The sequence below is a fragment of the Achroia grisella genome, unplaced genomic scaffold, assembly GCF_030625045.1.
Source record: "Achroia grisella isolate CSIRO2021 unplaced genomic scaffold, CSIRO_AGI_Agris_v1 utg3297, whole genome shotgun sequence".
Taxonomy (NCBI): Eukaryota; Metazoa; Arthropoda; class Insecta; order Lepidoptera; family Pyralidae; genus Achroia; species Achroia grisella.
Window position 1 is genome coordinate 542709 of NW_026712802.1, and position 27024 is coordinate 569732.

The window sequence follows — 27024 nt, forward strand, 5'->3', positions numbered from 1 at the left end:
TTGATTAACAAACACCTAAACAAACCTCATGTTTATAGTACTGCGACCGGCATATTCGTCATCGTAGAATGCTTATTTATATTGATTGATGAAATGATAAACAGTACCTAGGTTATATTTTATCGTCGTATCGCAATAAAATTTACGTATGCAATGCAATTATTGCTTTTTTTTATAATATACATAACAGTTTTGGCACAAATGGCAATCAAACCACCACCTAGAAAGGTGGTAAGTTACAGTCATCGCCTTTATACATGAACAGCACCACGGATATCAAGTTATCCGGTGACGCCTGTGATTTCACCGTCTTATCACCCTTCAATAAAAACACATATTAGATGACATCGCAGATGATTTACTCTTACGCGGGGAACAGTGAGCGTTAGGTACATCTTTACATATTTAATTATATAGCTGTACATTATCAAGTTATCAGGTGACGCCTGTGATTTCACAACCTTATTTCACCCTTCAATCAAAACATAACTTAGCGTATCCACGCCGATGACTTTTACAGTCTTAATCAGGAAACAGTGCCGATTATATTAGGTAGTATTGAACATTTTCAATCATATAGCATAGGCTGCATGTTACCTGCGTAATGGATTCGTTGTTATCTCGCCACACTCTGCCGTTATTTTCGTTTTGTTTGTTGTACAGCGCCTTTTTCTTATTACCACCATCAGCGAACTTAACAAGCAGAGGTTCTTTCGCACCGGGAATTGCGTTCCCATTAAACATCTGGAATTTGTCATTTATAGTTAAATATAACTTCGTAAAAACTATAAACTATGACTGTTTAGTGTAGTATCATTATTACATAGTGGGTATGAGTCGACTGTACTGTTTAATTTTAATAAAAACCAAGTTACTCAAAATTATTAACATCACTATTATATTAGAAATTATATTAAAAAATTCCAATGCTCCATTTTTATTTGTAAAACCATTATAAAAAATTAAGCACTAAATGTTTCGGGATGTGTGTTAGAATAAAACAGTGAAAACCGCACTTAAACCGGTCGAATTATCATCCACACATGCATTGACAAGTAGACAAAAATAAAAAGTACTTTTGGAGCTCGGTATTATAAGTACTAAATCTTTTTTCCAAAAATATTTATTGTATCTACAGACACTCATTTATATCTGTGTACTTATTATTGGCAAAAAAGGTTCTCTGACTCACTTGAATAATCTGTTCGCATTTCTCTCTCGACTCCATCCTTGCGAAGCCCACACCTTTGCTATGCCCATGGGTGTCACGCAAGATCCTCGTTGATACAACTTGCCCAAATTTCGCGAGCAATTGGTCCACATCGTTCTCCTTGAAATGTGGCGGCAGGTTCGCCATGTATAAGTTGGTGGGGTCTTGTTCTTGTTGCTGTAAAAGCCCAGGAGAAACAGTGAAGAATCTGCTCTGATATTATTAGGCCGCGTTTACACCTATAAGTTTTACGAACACTGTGTCTTACATAATTAACAGACGATTTTAAAAATGAAAAAAAATTAGTCAGTAAATTATCATATGATTTTATCGTCAGTTACTTACATAAAGCTCTTGCGTGAGTAAAAAGGTGTAAATGCGGCCTAAAGCATTTTCATTGTTTCATAAGTTGGAGGAGAATCTATTGCAAATTTGATATCAGGCTTACTTTCAAACCCTCAAATATTAGGTATATTTTCACTAATATTTCAGAACTTAACCGTTTCGACGTACGATATAAAGGCCCCGTTTAAATACATATTTAAGTAAGTATTTACGGTATTGACAAAGGTTAAGTACCTATACAGTTTAATATACAAGTATCTTTATGATAAGTGTACATAGTCAGCGTTGCTTTGACAAGTGAGAATGATAGGTGATAAGCAAATCTACTTGTTGTTAATTTAATATTTTTAGTACACGACACTGACTGCACACAAGCATCCTTGCAATTATTATTTGTTCGCAGATAATAGATTTTGGTTGATATTTCATACTTCTAAGCGTTTATTATATTATACAGTGAACGGAAAGATGTTCCACAGAATATGTATTACAAAATCAGCTTGAAGCCCGCATAGATTATCTAGACACTGAAGCCAGCACTGACGTAAACCAGCATATTGAACTAATGTACTAAATAGTATTAGGTAAGTGTTATCAACCAGATGGGCATAATATACATCAGCATAGATTATGAAGCTAGTTAAGTCGCATACACTCTAATTTAATATCGAAAGCATAGTAAACCCGAGCCCAATAGCGGTAATACAATTATATATTTTATAACGCTGAAGCAAACGACAATATTACAGAATTAATTAGATGAAACAATATTTGAAGTATAGAATTAAGTAAGCGTTATATTTGCATCGTATATGCGTATCATTGAAGGGAATAAATACTTACAACACAATTATAGTGTTACAATGTATGAGATACCGGTGACGTACCGAATTGTCTCTGTTGGTATTGTCCATAATTAATTGATAGAATAATAAGGCGTTTATGCGGTAGTAAGTAGTACCACCAGCGCGGATCAAATGCTATCGCCTTCTATATGTGGACCATCTAAACATAGAGCCTACTATATCTAAGTAATGTCACACATCTATTGGATTATATAAACAATATGCATTAAAGAATCTGAATGTTCTAAAACTTCCTCTAGAACAACACAGGAAAGGATGTTAATGCTATGATGCAGAAGTGGGTTAGGCAATTAGGTATAATATTTCAAATCTAGTTTATGTAGTAGTTAAAGAATACTGCTTGTTGTAATGCGTAATAATTATGTATTACAGCACTTGATTAGTATAGATAAGTTAAAATACTAAAGCTATGAGTAGGTACTTAAGGATAATATTTTGAGTTTTGGATAGGGAATAAGAAAACTAAATAGCTTTACACTTCTGTTACATATATTCTAATTGAATACTGGTATATTCAAATTGGATATGAAATTTCACATGACATATCATCAAAAATCATATATACAAGTTAAACATTAATTAACTACTAAAAGCTACTTACTTTTCCTGGACAGTGGACAGAAGTATGAATGGTTTTAGGTATTCATATAATATATGGTTGTTATTGTAGTGGAGTTGTAGGTGTTTGTGAGAGCGGATTAGGGGCAGGCGGTTAGTCATAAATAGTATTACTTGCATGCACAACGTACACGGTTCAGTCTACGCAGGAACCAGATACCCACTTTAGCCATCTGGGCCTGAACACCTTTGGCTTGTAATCCTTTAACAGCTGCCTCCGCTGATGCGATTGTTTCAAAATCTACAAAACCGTAACCTGTTGGAACAAAATTGAAACACCTTCATAATTATGGGGTTTCTCAAACATTTGAGGATTAGTAATAAAAAAAAAGTCTGATGATACATGCTTTTTAAACAGGACATCTAAATTCTTAAAAGTGAAAAACAGCTATAAAATAGATCTGAATAATATATTAATGTAACTAATGACAACGAATCTCTACACGTAAGTAGCGTGATGGTAATGTGATAAGTACAAAAAGATTATATATTGTGATAAACAGACACGAATACTGTGCATCTTTTGATAAACGATTACATTTCAGAATCATCTGTGCTTCGGTGCAAAATTATAGATAGCGAAGATGATAATTATCTACTTGAAAATAACACGTGGGTACATACGTGAAATGAACATATATATCATAGTCAATAATAATTATAAAAACATTATAAATATGAATCAAATAATATGTATCTAATGTCGTGCATATATTGGAAAAAAGTCTCACCATAGATGGATTAGTTTAATGAAGGTATATGGTATTCTAGAAAATATTAATACTGTATTAAATAATTCAGTTATGAATAGTCTTACTGATGCATAGTCTATTTGACTAGGAATATAAATTGTAATAAGATAATTTACATACATACGTGAAATATATCTATGCACAGATTATTTACTGGAAGTACATGACGTATATATAAAGGCTTAAATCGCTATGATAGTGTAAGAGAAGTATGCGTGACTGAATATTGATTACCTTTACATTTATTCGTATTTTTATCCAATATTGCTTTAGTAGAAATAATGTTGCCGTACCTGAAAAAGAAAGAAGTTGTAAAAATAAGTTCCACATGATTCATTATTATTCAGTTACAATTTGTAATAAAAAAATTAAGGGGGGTAGTGTTTTTAGAACGCTAAAATTTTTACGTAGATGTAGTTAACAACGAAAATTAGATTAATACATTAGTCACTCTTAGAATTAATATTTGCTTGTTGCTTCCTAAGGAGATATCTAGATATTACTAGCTGTCCCGGCAAACGTTGTTTTGCCATATAAATTAATAACGCTATAAGAAAAAAAGGGTTGATGATAGGAGGGTGAAAATTTAGGATTGTATGTATTTTTGTATGTTGTATCATAAAAAATAGAAACTAAAAATTTTATTAAAAAGTAAAATAAAAAAATTTAGGGGTGGACTACCCCTAACATTTAGGGGGATGAAAAATAGATGTTGGTCGATTCTCAGACCTACTCAATACGCTCACATAATTTCATGAGAATCGGTCAAGTCGTTTCGGAGGAGTATGGGAGGGAACGAAAACTGTGACACGAACATTTTATATATAAGATTAGTCGTAACAAATATTGGCAAGAAAATATTTAAATAAGCTCTACAATATACTGAAATTGGTAGAGCTTAAATACTTTCTGGTTGAATAGTATAGTTGTCCCTACGAATTGAACGGTGGCGAAAACGTGGAGTATTCTATATTTAAAAGTGTTTATTTTATGTAATACTTACATCTGGCACATTTGAACGAGGTCCTTGTCGGTGGTGTTTTGGTTAAGGCCACGTATGTATAGGTTGGTGGGGCTAAGTTGTTCTCCAGTAGCCCCGGTGGTAGACGCCGAGGAGGCGGGGGGCGGGGGTGCGGTGCTGAGGCTCGTAGAACGGGTGCCGCCAGCAGAGCCCGTGTTAGAGGACGACGAGGACGCAGTGTTGGCTGGTGACGCCGCGGTCGGAACACGCGCCCCTGTTGCGCCCCCCATTGTCGTACTACCGTACTGCAAATAGAAACCCTAAATTACACTATACGTCAAGTACTTGACATTGCATTTATGAAAATTCCTATAGTATACTTATTGGAGAAGATAACATAATAATACAGGTAAACATATGTATAAATAAATATGTCTTTGATTCATTAGATTAGATTATTCATTAGATTATTAGATTTCATATTTTCTTTTGATAGATTAGCATTATAAAAATATTAATTTAGACAATGTTGTTTGCTTTTACCCAATTAAACTAGAATCGATGTGATGTGACAATAAAACATAAATAATATATTATATGGCTAAAATTAGGTTATTTATTAAAAGTAATCTTTACATTTTGTATCAATTTTTATCTATACTAATATTATAAAGTTAGTTTGTGAGGTTATAGTGGGGTGCACACTAAGAAAAACTATAGAGAAAAACAGTATTAAAAATTACATAGGTATACAATGACTAATTAATTAAATAACATTATTCGTTCTCATATTTTGGTTCATGTGTTAATTCAGTTAATGGGAAACACAGGTAGATGGGTACATGTAATTCGTAACCGTGTAACGACTATTAACCAAGTGTAATATCAACGACGTGAAGGCTCAAGTTTGCGACGACATGCTCAGAATGATGCGGCATATGCGACTTCATTGAAACTAACTGCTTTCGGTAAGACGTGTTAAGGCGTCGTCCATTAGTTATTTAGCCAGCGAGTAATGAATAGGGCGGAGGAGAGTAATGAGCAAATGGCGATTCAGAGCACGCACTCTTAATCGACTCATATGTGCTTACGAGTCGTGAAGCCGGCAGTTATCGAGCGAGACATCGAAAAGCGTTACGTTTTATGGATTAGTTTTAATTTCTACGATGGAATGTTGTATAATTTGGTGAACATATTTTTTAAACGATTTATTTACTCGTAATATTGTATTCGGAGTTTTAAGAATGTATAACATTTAACTTATTTTATTAGACTTGATGAACTCAATAAATACAATCTATCTATACTTATCTGTAAGTAAATATTGAAAAATATATTTAGTAAAAATTTAAAGGCCTTTAGGAGTGAAAATATATAATTATAGTATACATATGTTGTACCTTAATTATACGTAACTGAATACGATTTAGCTTTAATTTTTCTTGGTTAAACTTCGTTGATTGTTATCTACCCTAATTATTATTTTTTCCGTCTGTTTTTGTTTGCATCGGTCCCCATGCGTTTAATTTGTGTTTCCGACGTAATTTATATATTACGAAACGTGATATATTACCCAACTGAAAATTATTCACGCTATAAGTGATTACGAGGGTGCAATATCAGTATACATGTGTTGTTATTTACATTTAGTTAACATATTAAACCCATAAACTGTGCTCATCGTAGACGAAACGAGTCATCAACGGATATGTCTGCATGCTTGATGTGTAAGCTTTCATAATGTACTGTTTAAATTTATGTTATTGTCATTATTTCATATACATTAAGAAAAACAATTCTCATTTATTTTAAAGTTTCATGTTATGGAAAACTCATCTCATAATTTTAATATAATAATTTAAAAGCTTTCTAAGAAATAATTTATACGTGCATGTATACGTTTAAAAATTATTTGTATGGAAGATTATTAATTACAGTAAGTAAGTAGAGCTTAAACTCTACAGTCCCTTAGTGGATACATTAAAATATGTATATTTCAAAAACTTCACAGAAAACATTACAAGCAATCAAACATTTTGATACTTTTAATAAGTTATTTATTAGTAGGCTAGGTGTACTGTAGTTACAGTTATTCCTGGTATATAAATCTGGATGAAGGTAAATGATTGATGAATATGAAATGTTGCATTTGACTGAATTAATTAGGAATATACCTACCTACAATAGTTTCTAGGTTAGACAAATCTCGAATATACATATATATCAAGTAATGCCATAAATGAATACATATAAAACAAATATTGTAAACCCTACTGATACTTATTATTATACATGATTATTATTATTATTACTTAACATACCTACCTGTTAATAGTGTATTGTATAATAAGTGAATACTACATTAAGGCTAGATATTTCTACGATTTTGGACGCATGATATAGGTACCTAAGTATATACAAATTATCTGAATAGCATACAAGATTTCGCAAGTGTATAATTGACATATTTTTACAAGTGTATTGGTAATAGATAAACACGGTACTTAGCATACTAAATGTTCATGAGGTAATCAATATCTATTGAATTTCACATGGTTGCTGTTAAATCGACACTAGTCTATTACAACAACTTATTAAATCTTACACAGTTTTAATAAGTCGCTGTCAACGACTTTATATTATACGGCCACCTGTGCAATTTACACAATTTAACGTTATTATCTGCTTGGAATTTAGACCGGTAATTAAGAGAGGCCAGTGTCCCCCGCCGCACGAGTGAACCATCCTAAGTTTCTTTTCTGTACAATAAATAAACCTCTTTTTATAGATTTACCAATGAAATGTTATAAAGTTTCTGTGGTGTTTATAGATACGACATGCTGACTGTACTCATTTATTTTCTGCAATGAGATACTGTAAGAATTAATTATGATGTAAACTACTTAATTTTTTACAGATAGGTCTATTTTGGTATTTTATTAATGACATAATTAAACAACTAGGTGTTAACCGCGATTTCATCTACATAAAAACTTTCTCGTAATATAATAACAGAATATGTTCACGTTAAATATTATTTTTATATACGTGGTTTAGTCGCGAAAAGGTAAGAACGGACAGATAGGTTTGTAAAGGTATTTATAAAATCTGTATAGATATCTTTATTAAGTTAAAAATTTGCTGTGCCTGCAGTTTCACCCGAGTGATTTTATAGCCTATATACTCTTTTAATGTTTGAGTTATATTACTGTAAATTATTCATATTAGTGTAATTTTCAGTAGTTTTTGCGTGAAAGAGAAACACGCATTGACAATCCATCCATACTCACAACTTTCGATAATAATATTAGTACCTAAATATTAGTAAGATAGAATGATTCAATAAAGACAATAAAAAAAAATTATGTAACTTAAATATATCCGCAGTGTTAGCAATAAAGGCCATATCAAACTAAAAGTTAGGTAGAGTTCTTATTGTGATGCAGTTTTATAGGTAGGTAACCTATAAATCTGCATCAGTACAAGAAAGTCAGTTTTCGAATATTGGGAGAAGTCACAGGATGCACTCGGAGTTTTTTGTGACCTATCAAAGGCATTTGATTGTGTGGATCATAAAACGCTTTTATACAAGCTCGAACATTATGGTATAAGAGATAATGATCTAAAATTAATGAGAACTTATTTAGAGGATAGGGTCCAAACTGTAGATATTGACGCTGTAAAATCTAAGGGAGCTAATATTAAGATGGGCGTTCCACAAGGGTCAATCTTAGGCCCCTTTCTCTTTTTAATCTACATAAATGACCTTCCCTTTATGGTAGAGAAAATAGCAGATATAGTGCTGTTTGCGGATGATACTTCGTTAGTGTTTAAAATTGGACGTCAAAGTAATCAATTAGACGATGTAAATTGTGCTATGTCTGCAATATTAAATTGGTTTACATGTAATAACCTATTATTAAATTCCAGCAAAACAAAGTGTATAAAATTTACACTTCCTAATGTAAGACTAATAAATACACAGTTATTGCTTAATGACGAAATAGTAAATTTTGTTAATGATACAGTTTTTTTAGGTATAACAGTGGACTCGAAATTACAATGGGGGCCCCATATTTCAAAATTGGCCAGTAGACTCAGTTCTGCTGCATATGCAATTAGAAGAATTAGGCAATTAACAGACGTGGCGACGGCTAAACTTGTATATTTTAGTTATTTCCATAGCATAATGTCTTATGGCATACTGCTGTGGGGTAAAGCAGCCGATATAAATACTATATTTGTTTTACAAAAGAGAGCCATACGTTCTATTTATGGTATGGGTTCAAGAGAGTCATTACGTCAGTGCTTTAAAGACTCAAATATCCTCACCGTTACTTCACAATACATTTATGAAAATATTATGTATACACGGAAGAACTTAGAGAGTTTTAAAAAACTCAAAGACTGTACAAGTAGAAACTTACGCAATATAAATAAGCTTATTTTACCTAAATGCCGTCTGCACAAAATCAGTAATTCATTCTATGGTAATTGCATACGATTTTATAATAAACTGCCAGAATCTGCATTAAATCTGACAGAGAGGCAATTCAAATCTTATATTAAACAATTTTTATGTAAGAAAGCCTATTACAGGATAGATGAATTCATAGATGACAACATATCATAATTAGCAACAAGTAAATAATTAGTTTATTAGTTTTATTAGTTTATACAAAGTTATAATTTTATTTTCTCATTGCTTTCTTGATTTAATTGATTGATTTTAGAAATATGAAAGCGTAGCGGTTTTTGTATTAATTGCCGCATGCATTCTTATGTAAAATGTGAATACTATAACTATCAGATGGCAATTGTGAGTAGCTTTGACGTGGTCTAGTGTTTTGAGTAGTCATGCTCACTAAAATGTCCAGACTTGTGGCGGCGTGGTGGGCGGGTCATTGGGCTCCCTAAAATATGGTCGAGCGCAGTGATGGCTGGCTCATCCGTCATACTCGTGAACGGGTGCTGCTTGTAGGGTCTGCTCTAATCACTATGACTGATTTCCTCTTACTAATTGTTTAACCAGTTGGTTATGTATTCAATATTTTTTCTTTTTGAGTATTTAATAGAATTAGTGCTAATTGGTGGTTTGTATTCACACACTTAAACTTAAAAATGTAATAATAAAATTATTTAAAAGAGCAACACGCAAGTTTCTTGCTCGTTCTTCTTGTGATGAGACAGCTTTCCGAACGAGCGGTAGATTATAAAAAAAATGTAATGACTATTCAAAAGTCCTTCAATGTAAGTTTATTTGAATAAATGATTTTCTATTCTATTCTATACTAAAGAAAGTACATAGAAATCTGAAAATATTTTTTTCTACATTTTCGTACTAAATTAATTACGTAACACCGCACTTTGTATGAAGTTTTATTTATTGGTACATATATGTATGTTTCTAGTATCTGTATAACTTAATTACAACAAAATACTTAGAGAAATAGTAGACGTGAGTGTTCCCTAAACTTATTATTAATATTTATTTAATTTCTCCTTACGTCCTCTCTTAAGTAGATGTCTTTATTCTAAAAAGTATAAAACGGCTAGAGGTCCCAATCAGTCTGGCTCAGATTCGACAGGTGTCAAGGTGGGGCGAGAAGGGAGGCGTTAGAAGACACTTGACATTTCTTGACGAGTAATCATCTCTCCCCCAACATGCCTGAAGTTTTGACATAAGCCTCAACTTTCCCTGGGTACGAATTCACAAGTTTTTTCACTTATTTCGCGAATCGAAACTCTGAAAAACTTTCGAGAACTCAAAGTAAAATTGAAGTTTAATTGATTTTTAATTTATTTCCAAAAAGAATATTATTGTAACGATTTAGATAAATCAATAAAACATTTAACAAACGCTAAGTAATGTTAATCGTCAATTTGATTCGTGATATTTTATAGTAAGTATCTACTCCGCTATTAAATCATGTGATGATATCCAGTATTTATTGTCTGTGTGTATTTAGTTCTGAAAACGTAATGATGTGGTAAGCGTAACGTGTTTTTGTACCGAAAACATTAGTTCGAGTAAGTATAGGGTTAAATTTATTATTAGAGTCAACGAGGGAAGGTAAAGGAGCTATAACTCAGGTCTATATAGGTTTTATCTATAGATATGAAGACCGGGAAGCACAGACCAGACGAGTGCTCTTAGACACGTTGAGGGCTATTATTATCGTTTACATTACGTAAGAAGAGTCAGGGAGACGGCAGAATAAATTTAAACCTACATAATTACATATATAAGCTGCATATTATGGTAAAAATATAATAATACTAGTTATTTCTCAACTTTAATTTTCATAAATATCTCTCTAGCAATAGTGCAATATTTGTTACATCAATTCATTATGAGTTACATACATATGTGTTGAGAATGAACTGACATCTTTAGTAGTTAGCGATAGTTTAGAAGCCAGAACTATGTACACAGAAATGTAAACCTGATTTATGTAATATGGTTTATTATTGCTATACTATTATTAACCTACACCGTTTCTCAAAGTAAAAATAGGTATATCCTATTTAGTGGATACCTAATGTAAATTTCGTTCATTAACCAAATAACTACAAATAAGTATAGTTAGTAGCTTATCTTATCACATATTTAAGATTTTGAAAGAATATTAATTTCAATTGAAAGGTCATAGATGAATTATTAGATGACATTAAAAAAATATAAATTCAATTCAATTCAAAATATCTTTATTCATGTAGGTCTATTCTTTCTGATATGTCAAATTCTCTCAATTCTCTTATGATGTGTCAAATTTCAGTACGGAATGATTTCGAGAAGAGAAGAACTGATAACAAACTCAGCTCGTATTCTTTTCAAATTAATATTCTACATGTTTACAATGTTTGAATTTAAAAATAAATCTGTATTAGATTAATTTTTAAATTCAAACATGGGAAAATAGAATGACCTCCAGCATATGCTTTTGCAAAAGCAAAAATTGTCTAATCAGTGTTTGCAACCCAAACAGACCAGTCCTCACAAGCACTACCCGTTCACGAGTATGACGGATGAGCCAACCATCATTGCACTCAACAATATTTAAGGGAACACTTCGACCCGGCCCACCACGCCGCCACAAGTTTGAACTTTATAGCGAGCGTGACTGTTTCAAGTTACTCCACTCATTTCATAACTTGTCATTCTTATCATACTTAACTTATACATTTAGTTAACAGTTTCCCGGCTTTTTAATAAATTAAGGAAAACAAAAAACAATAAAGTGATGTGTACCCTCGATTACCGAAACCAACTCACTCTACTTTTTATAAATAAAGCTTATGCGGTTCTATATATTTAATGTACGCTCTAAATTTGAGTATATTTATTAAATTTTGATTAAGTACAAACAAACCCATATGAATGTACGTGAATTAATTAACATGTCGAAAACTTCAAATGAAATAAAGATCCAACTTTTGATGGCACTGACATTTCAATCAAATGTGTCATGTGTCGTAGGTACTTATAAAATCAACTGCCAATATGGATGAGAGCGAACGATAATTTCAAAGCAATTTTCAGTTTATCAACATTCGAATGATACGACATTTGATATGGACGCACACATTGATGTTGTATGACGGTTGCGATGACGTCACGCGTGTAGGAGGTTCGAGGAGGGAGGCCTCTAAAGAAAGCATGGTTTGGGGGTGGGAGACAGCACTCAACAGTTGGTCTTGTAGCGGCCGGCGCGGCTCAATAGCGGAGCGCGTGCGTGCCACGAGGGACGTCACATGGTCGGCAAGCACGCTTACACGAACAACAAATTACGATGCCAGTGCATCCAACACGCTCCAACTCATCCCATACGTTACAGTTGTTAATTAAAACTGAAATTGGTGTAAACTGCCTACCTCAATGTAATAATTAGTTGAATAAACGATGCAATTCCGGTTTCATTATGCATCCGTATGTACATACGTTACGTATGCAATGGATCTACACGGTCGAATCCAACAGACACAGTGACGGGCTCACGAAATGAAACATAAATCCCATCCAATCTATTTAAATTGAGCACTCCATTTGTTTTATCGCCAATTCAATCAGAGAATCGACTAAATTTATTTCGTGTTTATTTTAAGTGTAGTAAAACAGCATTGTATCCAACTCTATCTATTGCTTTATCAGTTCCAAATTCCAATTGATAATTATCAAATTAAGAGTTCTGGTTGCATGTACCTATTTAGTCTTCTAGATTGTTATTATTTCTTTAATTTTCTTGATTATCTGGAGAATTGTTCCTAAACATATCTACAAATATTTATATTGCCTGATACTGTAGGTTGGGCACTCAACGCCCCCTTTCTTCTTATTTATATTAAAGTCAAATCCTTATATTCTTTTTTTTATCAAATTATTTTGTTTATAGAGAAGACCTAAATTCCGTGTGTTTAATAGAATTATAAATTCACATAAAATATCGAAATTGTGTATTGTTGACCACAGGATACGAGTAGGTTTATATATATGTTTATCACTAGATTATTAATCGTTAGAGATCGGCGATCTGTTTGTATATATTAATTATAGTTTATTTTATTTTTTTTTTGAAATATACGAGTAGAAGTATATTTACTTATCCCAAACAATGTGGTTGTACATATTCATAAGCAACGGTTACCAGTTTCAGTTATGCCTGTTTATTTAAATTTAAAAATAATATATATATTGTAGTATATTTTGGTGAAATTGTAATATTATTGGATGCTATATAGAGCCTTGAAAGATAGCAACAGTGCGGGAGAATTAATTTGATTGATACGAGATAATTGGAACGAGAATTTGTGAGTAGGAATGGCTCCAGATGGACGGGCAAAATTAATTACCCATCGCATTCAGTTTTCTATTATTCACACTGATTGCTAATTGTTACTGTAAAAGCTACAATTATACGGGGAGCTCATATTAATTTGGTACAAAATCAATTCAGAATTTCAGATTAATCTACACTAATATCTAATATTGTTTTAATAAAAACAGCATATTTATTTTCATTCCTTGTATCAGTTTAATAAAGTCTTGCTTGTTATTTATCGTGAAAGATTTATAAAATTCTTTAATCACAAATATGAAGTCAAATCATGTTCATCTCGATGATGCAAACGTTTTTTATTTGATGTGCTTTATCTGGTATTTATTTTTAATAAATTTTAATATAAAATGTCAGCTATTTTATATTTAATTTTTTTTTACTATTTATTGAATTCAGCGGTTAGCTCAAAACATAAAATATTTTTTACAAATATTTTACATAGAATATATATATATATATATAAACATTGCATAAAAAATGTGTCATCCTTGATTTTCACTGCCTTAAAAAAGGCAGGGTCAAGCGGTATCGAAAAAAATCGTTCAGCAGTGCTCGGGCGAATTTAAATATCGGTAGCTCCCTCCGCGTCTCTCCAACATTAACATAATTCAACAAAAAAATACCCGCCCATGTTACAAAAAAAGCTCCTTTTTCTGCCAGATCTGACCCGACCCGACAGTTCACAATATTGAACAAGTTTTAGGGACAAAATTGTGTTATATCGCATACGGTGCCCGTTTAAGAAAATGTAGGTATGTGTTATACAATAAAGAGGGTTAAAGCGTTATAATTATTCACATATACCTTTATATAATATTTTTATAAGCAAAGACAACGTGATATATCGTCACAATAGATTAGACGAGGCACGTTGCCTCGGATGCGGCTCACGAGGGGCTAGGGTCCTTCACCTTCCGCCAGAGCTGAAATAAATCTAATTCTTTGGATGACAGATATCAGCAAGCCTTGTTTATTTATACTTTCACCCCGAGTTATACGAGGGTCGCACATGTGGGACGTGCCTTGCCTGATTCTACAAAAATAAACTATTATGCTCACTAAACCAACAAGCGCGTATGAGGTGATCGGAACCATCGGCCTACGTTGAGAATAATTTTATAATAGTCTCTAAACGGTCAGCCACGAATACAAACGAAATCAATTCCACGGTAAATAAGGGACCAGGGAACCCGCATTACTCCACTTGACATTGAAAAAGGATCTCCTAAACATAAATAATATGACCGAAGCGAAAGCTCCCAAAATAAATGTGGTAATTTCATTTACAAAAATTTTCCTCGTAACGCATACATTTAAATATATCAGCATAATCTTTGAGTGTATAGCGTGCGTGTGAAAATGACCTTAGAGGAGGGTTATGGGGGTGTAGATAAGGTTAAATAAGTATATTACACATTAGACTATTTTAATGGATAAAACATTACGGATCAACTTATTTGTTAAAATCGAGATTTTTATTGAACTTCTTTAATACCACTATATTACGGTTTTTCAGTGAAAGGATTAGACGTGTCCGGACGTAATGCGCTAGTGAATTAGAGCCGGCCACTTATGTGTCGTTCGTGGCGATAAAAAACGTTTGGTCCCTTAACAAAAAGTAACCTCTATTTAGGGCTGCCACGTCCGGGAGAGGGCGCGATGAATCTAACAAGGTGCGGAGTTGTGACAGCCCTGACAGCTGACATATTTCGGTCATTAATCAGCCGGTCATAGATATATGTTACCGCTACTAACTGGAGCTGGGATACCCAATCATCCGAGGAAAAAGTGAAACAAACTTAAACAACAATGTTGTTTGAAGTATAAAAAAACGCATTCATTACGATATTTTTTTGTAAATAACTTTATGGAGTACTTTTTGAATTTTTATTTTATGAAGTCCTTAGATACTGTTGCATTGTTGTTTTGTATATGTGTTTTGTATAATGTGTAGTTTAATAGAATTATTGAAAATAAATTTTTGTTTTATGTTTCTTCCTGATTGCATTTTGAGAATTTACTTACATATTGAAAGAGATACATATGATGAACTAATAAGCAATGTTTATTTAGAGCAGATCGTAACGCGTGCGTTGGTACTAAGAAGCTCGCCCGGCATAAAAACTTATGAAAATAAACATTTATAATTGATAGTTAGAACCCTTCAACAAGATAGTATTGTTATGTTTTGTTAAGAATCATCTTAAGGAAATGAATTTTATGGATTAAGTAACAGGGGAGTATGAAAGTTATTTTGTTAAGTACGATCACTGTACCTGAAGTAATATTATAAACTATAAAGTAGCTTTAAATTTTATGCAGATGGGATAATTAGTAGAGAAATAATATATATATTATTCATAAATGAAACTGATTAAATTTTAATCAATTCTATAAAAGTTCCTAAATGTCAAAAAATAAGATTTCTAATTCGGTTCAGGATTGATTTGGTAAGTTCGTTTGAAGATCAATCAATGGATGTTATATATTATTCGGAACTTAATATATTTTTAATAATTATATAGTGTATATTACACTATATAATTATTAAAAATATATTAATTTGATTTATTACTGGATACTTTAATTAGAAGCGTCTCCTTTATTACGAGGTTCAACGTCTTCGAGACTGCCTGAATCAATACATATTTAAAGTACCCCTGGAACAACTTATTCATATGTACCTACGTACGGTGTTTGCATAAAACTTAATGCGAAAGGGGAAAATACACGAGCGCAATCACATAAGCGGAATTCTTTTCAAACGTTGCTCGATCTAAAAAAGTGTTCAGCATCGGCGCGGCCATGAGATAAATCCTGAAGGAGACGCGCTGTAATAAAACACGTACGACGCAAGGAGCTACATTTTATTTCAAAAAGCGATAAGGGCGCGAGAAATTCCTTTTAGAAGATTCTTGTGGAAGGAGGGTGAGGTTGTAACTCGTAGATGCAGCGCGAACACGATCTTTGTGCGACATCTGGTTTGTGTTCGTTGGTGCCTCGTAAACTGAGCGAAACTGAATTCTAGAAAGTCTGATAATCCGGCAACAATACAATACACCGCTTGATGTTAAAGAATAATGAATAAAGCTGTACGGATAATCCAAAGTATAAAAACAAAACATTTTCTAGAATTTATACGTTCAAAAATAAATTGCAAAGCATACTTTGTGAAACAAAGTATGCTTTGCAATTAATTTTTGAAGAATATCACAGATAAGAGAAAATACACAGTACCTACTAATATTTATAGTAGACGACCGAAAGTTAACTGTTTCAGCTCAAGAGATTCTCCATTATTGTCACAATATTCAATATATATTACTATTACTATATGACATCGGTGGTCTAATACAATAATGTTACCAGTATAGCTTTAATAAGTATCACTTCCTGATACATTATATTGTATTGTTTGATACATCATAATTCTGTGCAACGTTTCCGAAACTTGTATTTCAGTCCATATAATTTTATGCAAATCACGATCTAGTTCCACTGTATAAGTGCTGGGAGGAAGCATTAATCACATAATATTGTTTGTGTGTAATGCATAACGAACAACGTCGCGTCGTCGGGTACAGTAGGAAAATTGATGGAGTAGTGTCAACGAGCTGACTTTGCGGTTAATTATCTAGTGGAACTGAGCAAGACTGTTGCTGCTCCACTAGAATTGTGCATCCTATGTTTAAAACCTAATTTTGTATCATTTGTGTTTAAGTATACTGTTAAGTATTATATTTTATATACTATTTTGTGGTCACCTCAGCCTCGAATGATCGCAGTAAGTAATATTAAATACTGATGTAGCACAAAACAAATTGTTCCTTTTAAGATTTACCCGTTTCAGTTGTATTGTTTCTTATTTTATAACTACTGCTAAAGTTGTCAACTTGATTCCGTTCTTTTAAAGAATATCATAGTTACGAGTATGCTATATTTAATATATTATATTATAGATACTAGTATTCGCCATAACTTTTTTGTTTTCTTTTTTTAGTAATAACTCCCGCTTTCGTTACAAATAATATAATACTTAGAAGTAAATTGTATTTCTTTTTGTGTGGTGATTGTAGTAGTAAGATGTCTGTAGAACAGAATTTTGCAATTTACTAACATCAGTCACGGAATCTTAACTATTGTAGTTATCGATCTTCTTGATCTTATATATGTCTTAGATATAAAATATCGGATTGTATGTGATTACATGACAGTTCATGTAGTTTAAGTCCGTGATACGTGAGTTTAATAAATAAATTTCTACAATACATAATACTAGAATCAAGTAATGTTCTAGAATATACACCACGAAAAATAGGTTGCTACAACATCCACCAAGACCATTATACGTTTTTATAAATTGAAATGCCACCATCGCTCGTAAAATAGCTATAAAGTGATCTCATTAGGGGATGCAGATGACCAACGCAATCACAGTTTAATTCAGAATATGTGCATATTTTATTTCATTTATTATAGCTCATTATCACTCTAATTGTTACTTTCTATTAATAAAGTATACTCTGAATAGTACCGACGTGAATTGAAATTGTATGATTTAGTTTTTAATTGTTGTATTGAAAATCTTGTTATATTGAATAAGAATATTTGAATACTAATATTCAATTATTGGGTCTAAAACCAAATAAATAGTCTTATTAAGAAGTTACAATACACACTGTTTATTAAAGTTTTAAATGTTTCAAAACTATTATTAATTATTTTTGTTTCTATGACAAAAATTATTAATAGGTAATTTCAGTTTAATAATATTATAATATTGTTATTCACAAATGAAGATGATTTTAACTTATTCTACATTTTCAATATTTGTTGGAGTTATTGACGTTGAGATTAGAATACGAGTTCATTTTTTCATTGGAACAGGAGTAAACCGTTTAGGATCTGGATGTACCGCAATTTTATAAAGAATATTGAATGTCTGATAGATATGATTTAATTCATTTTCCTAGAGGTTAATGAAGTTGGGCTAACGGAGAAAAATTAATATTACAGAATAAGGAGATTGTTTTTAATACCACGATCACACTAACGCGTCAAAGTTTCTATATTATTTCTGAGGTCCTTCCTCTATATTAGTGAAAAATTATGAGGATACAAAAATATATAATAGGCAATTTCAGTTTAACAATTGATATTTATTCATTTAAAGATATCATAAATCACAACATGCATATTGCGATTATTGATATCAAATTATTTTCTAAATCTGTAATCCTCCTGTCTCCTCTGAACCTGTATCCACACGATACAGACTTGCATGTCTAGTGTGGGGTTCGCCGTAATGTGTATTAAATGTAAAAGTGTTTTATTGGCTAATAAAGTTTATTATTATTATTAATCATGTATTTACTTGGTGCGGCGTGTAAGGGCTGGGTGTCGCAGCGTAGGGTTGAGGCGGCGGCGGGTAGCGGCAGGGCTGCGGCGTATACGCCGCTGGCCACTGCTGCGCACCGCCGCGGTACTGCGCGCCTGCGCTCGCCATGCGCGCTGCGCACGCGCCCGCGCCCGCGCCTGCGCTCGCGCTCGCGACCGTCACCGCGCCCGCACCCGCTCCGCTCGCTGAACGACAACCGCCGGTGCTCTATAACAAATACATACAAATTAATAGTAAAAATATTTTTTTACCAAACAACAAGTTTTTAAGACCACCAACGTGAATTGAGAGTGACGTCATTTATGTATGTTTAATTGTTGTTTCATATTTTTTTGAGAAATATATATATAACTCAAAACAAACTCTTTCATTAAGAAGAGCATAAAAAAATAACTTATCCGCGTATTAGAGCTCGCCGTATTGATTTTGAATGACGTCACTTAGCTAAACATGCAATAAAGTCTAAACAAAACATGCATGCACCATTTCAGTGTAAGCAGTAGAGAATATATTGCTTAAAAATTTGCGGTATGACGATCAAACTAACAGATTCAAAGTTATAATTTGGTTTACTACGCAGAAGTCGATCCTAGGTAAAGTAGAAAAATTACATCTCAAAAGTTTACTGTATGGTACAGTAAACTTTTGAGATGTACCTGTACATTTGACCACATCACTGACACGTAAAGTTTATGTATACCTACCTATACATATATGACGTTAATAGTACGATGGTGCATAAAACGTTCCGTACTCAAGCAATCGGTGTAGTTGCGTGAATTTTAAAGATTCCAGGGACGCATTCACTTCCCACTAATATTCAATGTCTACATACAATGTAGAACACGGTAATGAGCTGTTAAATTTTAGAAAATATAGTAATGCAGCAAACCAGAAATAAATTTAGAAAATTTTCATAAAGAGCTTAGAGTAAGTTCACTTATAGAAAATTGAAGATTAGAAAAGGAACTAGGAATCTCTCATTTAGATATGTCCCTTATCTCCCTTATACCTTTTAGGTAATGAAATTTACTCAACTTTTTATTATCTGGCTGTATATTGCATGCATCTATATAATGCAATATATATAGTGTGGGATTACAATCCAGTGTTGTAATAATTACACGCTTCTAAACAAAAGACTGTACAGATGGTAATCTGTTTTGTGTGCTAATAAATAAAATCTCAATACTATGTATAATATAATTCTATTCAAAAACGCTCTATATAATATACGAGTGCTGTAAATCAATACATTATTCAAATGAGTCCTAAGACAAAACCCATTTGCTATTAGCGAAAACCAAATCATAAACATTTTAGTTCAATTTGTACAGATAGACTAACACTAGGTTGTACTATTATGTATTGTGTGCTGAAGTTACGAGAACGCAGTAAACTTTCGCGATCTGTAAGTTGCCTTGTTTCATCACGACAATACTGACGTAGATATATGACTGCAGGAGATTGGCATCTAGTACTTATGTGCCGAGAGCCGTGACGAAGCGAATCTGTAGACTTTCGCAAATACACGTCTCTACTATACTATTTAGTTGGTACGTAGATATATGTATGTATTCATGATAGATGTAGGGTAACATGTACCTATATCTATTTGTATTTTTAATTGTCTAACTTTGTTGTAATTAAAAAAAGCCATGTAAACAGGGCTAATGCAATATATTTAATATGTATAATGTAATATGATTCCTGACTACTAATTTATTGTTATTTTACTTAAGAGAGCCGTTACTTTTAGCTAAAAACTAGAAATAAATAGTAATAAGAAATGGCGTGATAGATTAGTATATAGCGGCGTATCATTTGTATAATTTTAATTGGGCAATCTTTCATGACGACAATGTACTGGTCATTAAAAATGCCCCCTCTAGGCAAAACATACACATTTGTATACTGCGGCATTCATTTATAGAAAGGTATTTGGTATAAGGCTAACATTTACTAACAGTATTTTGTAGTATTCTTAGAAAAAAAAAATATAAGAAATAATGTTCTAGGTGTTGCATTATAGAACGGACCTAACGAGCAAGGTACGTTTGAGTATAAAATTTAATAACATTATATTGTTACGTCCAGGTTGCAGTATAATATATTTGTTATTCTGTACGGGCGTTCACCGAAAATGAGATTTATAGTGGTAATAACAATGTATAATTTCACCCGGCGACCCCATCTTTGGACTTAATTATTTGAGTCACGGAATTCGAAAAACCGCCCAGGAAAGCCTCAGGGATCACGGCTTTGTTGTCGTTTTTTCTCCGAAAGTAACATTCTATACTTTTCTTAACTATTTTTTTGCCATTATTGTAAAAAATAGGTGAGTATGGCTGTAAGGCGATAAGCTGACAATCCGCTTAGTGTGCGTGGGACTTTGGGTAGGTATGGAATTAAGGACAAAATGTATTCCTAATGAAGTTGGTTTTTGGTTATATGCTATGGTGTTTACAGACCACTGATAACTGGTTATTATGTCTTCAATATTTTAACAAGCTTGGAGGAATTTGAGAACCGCTATTTGTACACACCTCGTTTGAGTAGAGGCCATATAATTTTATGTCAATAGATTCTATCGTATGTCATATAATAAATAATACATACGTACATATAGGCAATAGTTGCCATTCTAAGAAAAAATACGTTAATTGATAACTATTTGAAATTTGCAATTGTGTGCCGAAAAACAGTTAAACATTAACCTCTCACATTAGAAGCTAAATACAAATTTTAAAAGATTTAAATATAGTGACAAAAGGGAATTTATAAAGAAAATAATATTCATATTTTTTTAATTATACAACTGTTTAAGTTCTCGTTCGGGGCTAAGTAACACTCAATTGTAGTTATATCAATGTTTGTATTGTAAAATATTAAGATAGGTGATCACAACTGATCTGTATGAAATTCTATTCTAACATGGCTATATATCGTTATATACATTGTTTAATGCTGTTAGGTTAGAGCATTTTGTTTCAAAACGTAGTTTTATGTCGAGTGGGTTGACAGGCGTCGTCAAGTCGCGCCGGTTCCGTCTCGACGTCGCTCTTGCTTGTTGCTGCCCGATGTAATATGTATTCTGTCTGTGCCAATACCACCCTACACCTACCAGACCTAAGCCAATTCTGTGCGAATAATTTCTATATGTTTTCCTATTGCCTCCATTTTTTTTGCTTCTTTTTTGTTAAGAAGTATCTAGCCATAAGTCACCACGCTGGCACATGCTAGTGGCTTATACTCGTGAACAATACTCTTGTGATTCTGTCACTTAGAACTATTTTTTAGACATGTGGGGCATTCAAGCCTGCGGCACACCTGGTGACAAGTTATTACCATATTTTTTCTATATCAAATAGGCCTTTTCTTAAAGGTCTTTCATTTCAAATACGAGTAGAAAAATAGCGATATTTAGTACATGGAGTTTAACAGTGTAAATAAATAAGATGGTTGTTCGTATAAGATCCTTGAAGCTTAGATTATGTGTTTAATTTAATCGCATTGCACTCTGTATTCTATCAAATTGTAGCACTTGAGAGAAACTTAGTTATATGTATATGTTACATATCTTAAAAGCACTTTCATAACTTTGAAGTGTCGCTCAAAAGAAACTTAATAATAAATTCAAAACATTTACAAATTAAATAAAATTTATGTAGAGTATAACTCAGTCAGAAGGCGCTTACTGTAGTACCGTAGATACGGAAATAATGTATTATATTATGTTTTAGAAAGTACTCATAGAATAAAAAGCGTTTTATATTTGCTAGGGAAGAAGGATTTATCCCGCCCTAACAAAGTTATAATATCAATTGAAACTTCATTGAAAGTAAATCGAATTAGGATTCAAACTAGGGTTGTAACCAATCCAAGTATCTTGTTTCATCTCGTCTATGGATAGCAAAAGAATCAAAACAATGACACTTTAGTTATTACTAGATAAGTCTGCGACTTTGTACCTCTGGTAATAGTTCATATTTATTCTATTTTGAATTAAATATACGTTACCCCAACACACTATTGAAATTGGTACTCAAAACAGTTAATTAAACGCAAAGACAGACTATCAAAACTTTAACAGTCACGTTTTGGATTCTGTTACGTTGTTAACGTCTCCCAATAATATTTTTCTCATATATCTTCCATATAAAGATTACGATCAGTTACATTTTTTATTATTCTTACATGTATAGATATAGATTTTCTATAATATACATGTATATTTCCTTGTTGTATTGAGAGGTTGGTGTTGGGTAGAGTTAATGTTGACACATTAAAGAGCAGCGCCAATAAAAAGCAATAAAATCGGTCTCAGGGGGTATCCTTGACTCACAGCGGAAGAACCAGCTTGAATAAAGTGAAGATTTATTGAGATAGTTGAGTGGCCACGTCTTTTACACTCATGTAAGTACTCAATTTTATCACGTCTGAGTTGTGTTTTATTATTTTATCAATAGGTATACAATAGGTATATGATAAGTATACAATATACTAAAAGGAATTTGTATTTGGAAAGAAATTTGCAAATACAAATTGCATTTAGTATTAAGATTCTTAAATTGCATTTAAGAAATTAAAGAAGTTCATGGCGCTTTGAAATTTTTAACTTACTAACTAATTAACCAGTTACTATGTCAAAAATTTCAAAGTAAGACTAAGCTGCTGTAGGTACTTTAAAAATGTAGAATATAAGTTTCAGAAAAATTGAAATAATTTTTCTGTTACACACAATCTTTGCCAATAATACATCGATTTTTTGTTAGTCTTGTAAAAAATAATTGTTATCTATGTACCCATTAAAATACAAATATGATTACACCATGCTAGGCGCCATATCTGAATACAACAATCTAAACAGTCTACCCCCGAATCATAAAGATTTGAATAATCAGTACCCTAATATATTGTAATAAATTCGTGTTAGAAGTAGCACGCCAATTGGTTTTGTTAGAATTAGATTAAAAAATCTTTTGAAATGTATACTAAATACATTAGGTACTACAGACTCACCCTTATTCGTCCGTAGAGAAGCTAAATAATAGTTAAGTGCGCGTCAATTAAATTATAGCGTCGTGCAATTCAGACAATGCGGAAAGAGTGGTGACAAAAGGAGGTCAACTTATCCCCGTCTAAAGGTTTCAGAGCGTTTACCGTTCTACGAAAAAAATATTCGTCTTTAATCTTGCAACGTTTAGTTTAGAAACATTTAAATGTAGACTTGTTTTAATAAAAATATAACTACATTACTATATTGAAAATAATGTAGAATTTCATGACATTTAGTATATTTATAAATATATCGATATATTGATAAATATGTCACAGAGTAGGTATGTGTTAATATTTTGTAATTATTTCCCGATTTTGTAGATAGGTAGGTATACTTACGGATATTAAATTTATTATGATTAATAAATAGATATTATTAATTGCAGTAGATATTGTTACAGGCAGTTGATGTAGCTATTGCAATTGTTTCCGGAATTCGGAAACTTCAGGAATCATTACGTTGTGAGCAATTTGTGCCAAGATCAAGTTATTTGGAGACTTTGAACACAGAATTTTAGTCAAATATCAAACTCGCTGTGTTCAAATTTGGTTAAAACATCTTGAAATTTATAGACAGAATTTTGTATTTAATTTATTTAGATAGATAAACAATACTTTTATATTTTATCTACAATACATTTCCAAACGATTATTATTATTTTGTGTAAACATTTATTCTTGGAAGCCTACCTGATGCAAAGTTTGTTTCAAAGTTTTAAACCATAATAAGTATAGAAACGAAATCGTTCAGGTGAATCATTGTTATTGCTAATAAAAAAAAAACTGTAAAGAACATGTCGGACACGCGCTAATAGGGTTCTAGAGTTCATAAAAAAAGTGATTTACTTTTAGACAGAGGGTTAAGACCAACTATACAAACAATACCAATTCAATTTGAATTCTGATTACAGACGTATCATAAACGGCTGAACGGGTGACTCAAACCCAGTTTATAGGTAGTGTAGATTTCACAGTTATGCATAAAACATAATAACATGATGTTGTATTAGTAACAGCTTTGGAATAATTTTACACTATTATACTATACAGGACTAGATCTGGAATACTTCGCTTGATTGAATGAACTGTTTTATTAAACGCACATAAGAATGTTTCGTTTCATTTTATTTTTCATGTAGGTATTTCTCTGTTATAGTTTCTTTAATAGCTAGTATGTCTACTGATTAATAATAAAGTTTACGCAGTTGGCAGTAGAAACTTTATTTAAAATACGTCCTTCGATCAACATAATATTTTAAAAATGGAAAAGCAGCAATTCATGTTAATACATGCGGCGTGCTGTGGCTGCATCATTATAACATGTGTGTCTAGTACATAAAGCTCGCACGAGTAGAACAGCGAGGGGATATTATTCAGCAGTTTTTGCCCAGGCTGGCGGCACATTTGTATGCGATTCGCTTCGGCGGCGGCTGCCCGCGAGATTAGCGCCTGCCATATACGCTGCGTGATTAAACAGTTTCCGCTACGGAGTTATTTCGTTCTGTCTCTATCTCCTGTTCATGGACGACAGAACGACTAATCACTCCGTTTCAGGATTTTTTTTTAGATGATACTCTCATATGTCAAAATTGATGATATTGTAGTGTAGAGTTATGCATGGTATTTACAGTATGATGTTTTACAGTTAGACCAAGTAAGCAATACTCGCATAACGAGTTAAAAGCATTTTTCTTGCATTTTCTATTTCAGCTGTATTTGCGACTATGTATTTGTTTTCTAATTCTTGGGTATTTTTACTGATTATTATTAATTATTTAATTTTTTACTAATTAATTAGTCTTATACAATTATATTTCAGCTCACATTTTGTGCTATTTGTTCCTATGAGTTATATATTAAATGACGTGGACAAAGGGTTCTAACACAGGTACTATGCTAAAGTACCTACTTACAATGCAATTAATGTGCGCACACACACAAGTACAATATCTTTGGTATGTATGTCATCTCCAGTGTGGTAGTGCGGAGCGGAATGCGGTCGCGTCCTTCGGAGTACGCCGCGCCGCGCCGCGCTGGTTCATTTGCACACAGGCGCGACATGGTTCCTATCTACAGTTTATAGATTCTCAAACGGTCAAAATGAAATCAAAATAAGTATTATAGTTTACTTCAGGTCTTTAAAATCGATATTTCTAGTTCTACAAATTTAAATTCAAAAATCATTTATTCATGTAGGACATATTAGCCGCTTACGAACGTCAAATTTTTTATATTATAATTCAATTTTTTTCCCTGCCGTCCAGTTCTGTATATGGATCCAATTGAGAAGAACTGGCAAGAAACTCAATAGATTTTTTTTTAAAAGCCAGTTTATTTACCATGTATCTATATATAGGTATCTATGTCTAACATTAAATGAAATTAATCCCGTGCATGAATAACTATTACCATGCATTCAAGTAATCGTTTAGTGAGTAATAGGCTTTGCTACGGTCTTGAAAACAGATTCAGATGTTTTACTCCATTAGGAATACATATTACTCATGTCTATTGTTTACTTATAAAATAGTTATTAAAATTTTAAAACAAAAGGGCAAGTCTTTCAACAAATCACCAAGTTACACCATTATAACGTAACGGTAACTGCTATTATAGTGGCTTGGCTTTTACTACTTCAATAAAAATGCCATATTCCTCCTTCATTAAAATCGTATAATGTTATCATTTGAATAATAAGATGTTTAAAACTCAGCTATATTTTTAGAGTTTTGAAGTCAAATGATAAGTAGAGAATATTACCTACAATTGACTGGTCGCTTGTCCGTGCTGCAGTGCATACTCGCATTATAGAACTCTATTCTATGGCGTATTGTAATAAGAATAAGTATACCCTTCCACTTAATCATGCATGCTTTTGAAATAACAGTTTTATTTGGAAGCCAGGGCAATAATTGGCGGTGATTCCAGGGTGAAGAGGGCAGTACCCGCATGCAGAGTACATTGCGGAGACCGAGT

General features: G+C 32.5%; 2 protein-coding genes across 8 annotated transcripts in view; one reads left to right on the forward strand and one right to left on the reverse strand.

The window, feature by feature from the left end:
* Positions 1–27024, forward strand: part of LOC131843768 (ribosome biogenesis protein WDR12 homolog) — a 258938-nt gene that overhangs the window by 12127 nt on the left and 219787 nt on the right. The window lies entirely within an intron of this gene.
* LOC131843764 (protein alan shepard) overlaps positions 1–27024 on the reverse strand; it is a 146074-nt gene that overhangs the window by 2841 nt on the left and 116209 nt on the right. For 6 of the 7 annotated variants that reach the window (XM_059192504.1, XM_059192505.1, XM_059192501.1 and 3 more), the window contains 6 exons: positions 18964–19194; positions 4795–5057; positions 4026–4084; positions 3171–3295; positions 1193–1387; positions 598–744 (listed from right to left, as the gene is read on the reverse strand). In XM_059192504.1, the coding sequence (XP_059048487.1) occupies positions 598–744; positions 1193–1387; positions 3171–3295; positions 4026–4084; positions 4795–5057; positions 18964–19194 (1020 nt within the window). The remainder of the gene's footprint in view (positions 1–597; positions 745–1192; positions 1388–3170; positions 3296–4025; positions 4085–4794; positions 5058–18963; positions 19195–27024) is intronic. The other variant, XM_059192503.1, reaches the window with a different exon arrangement.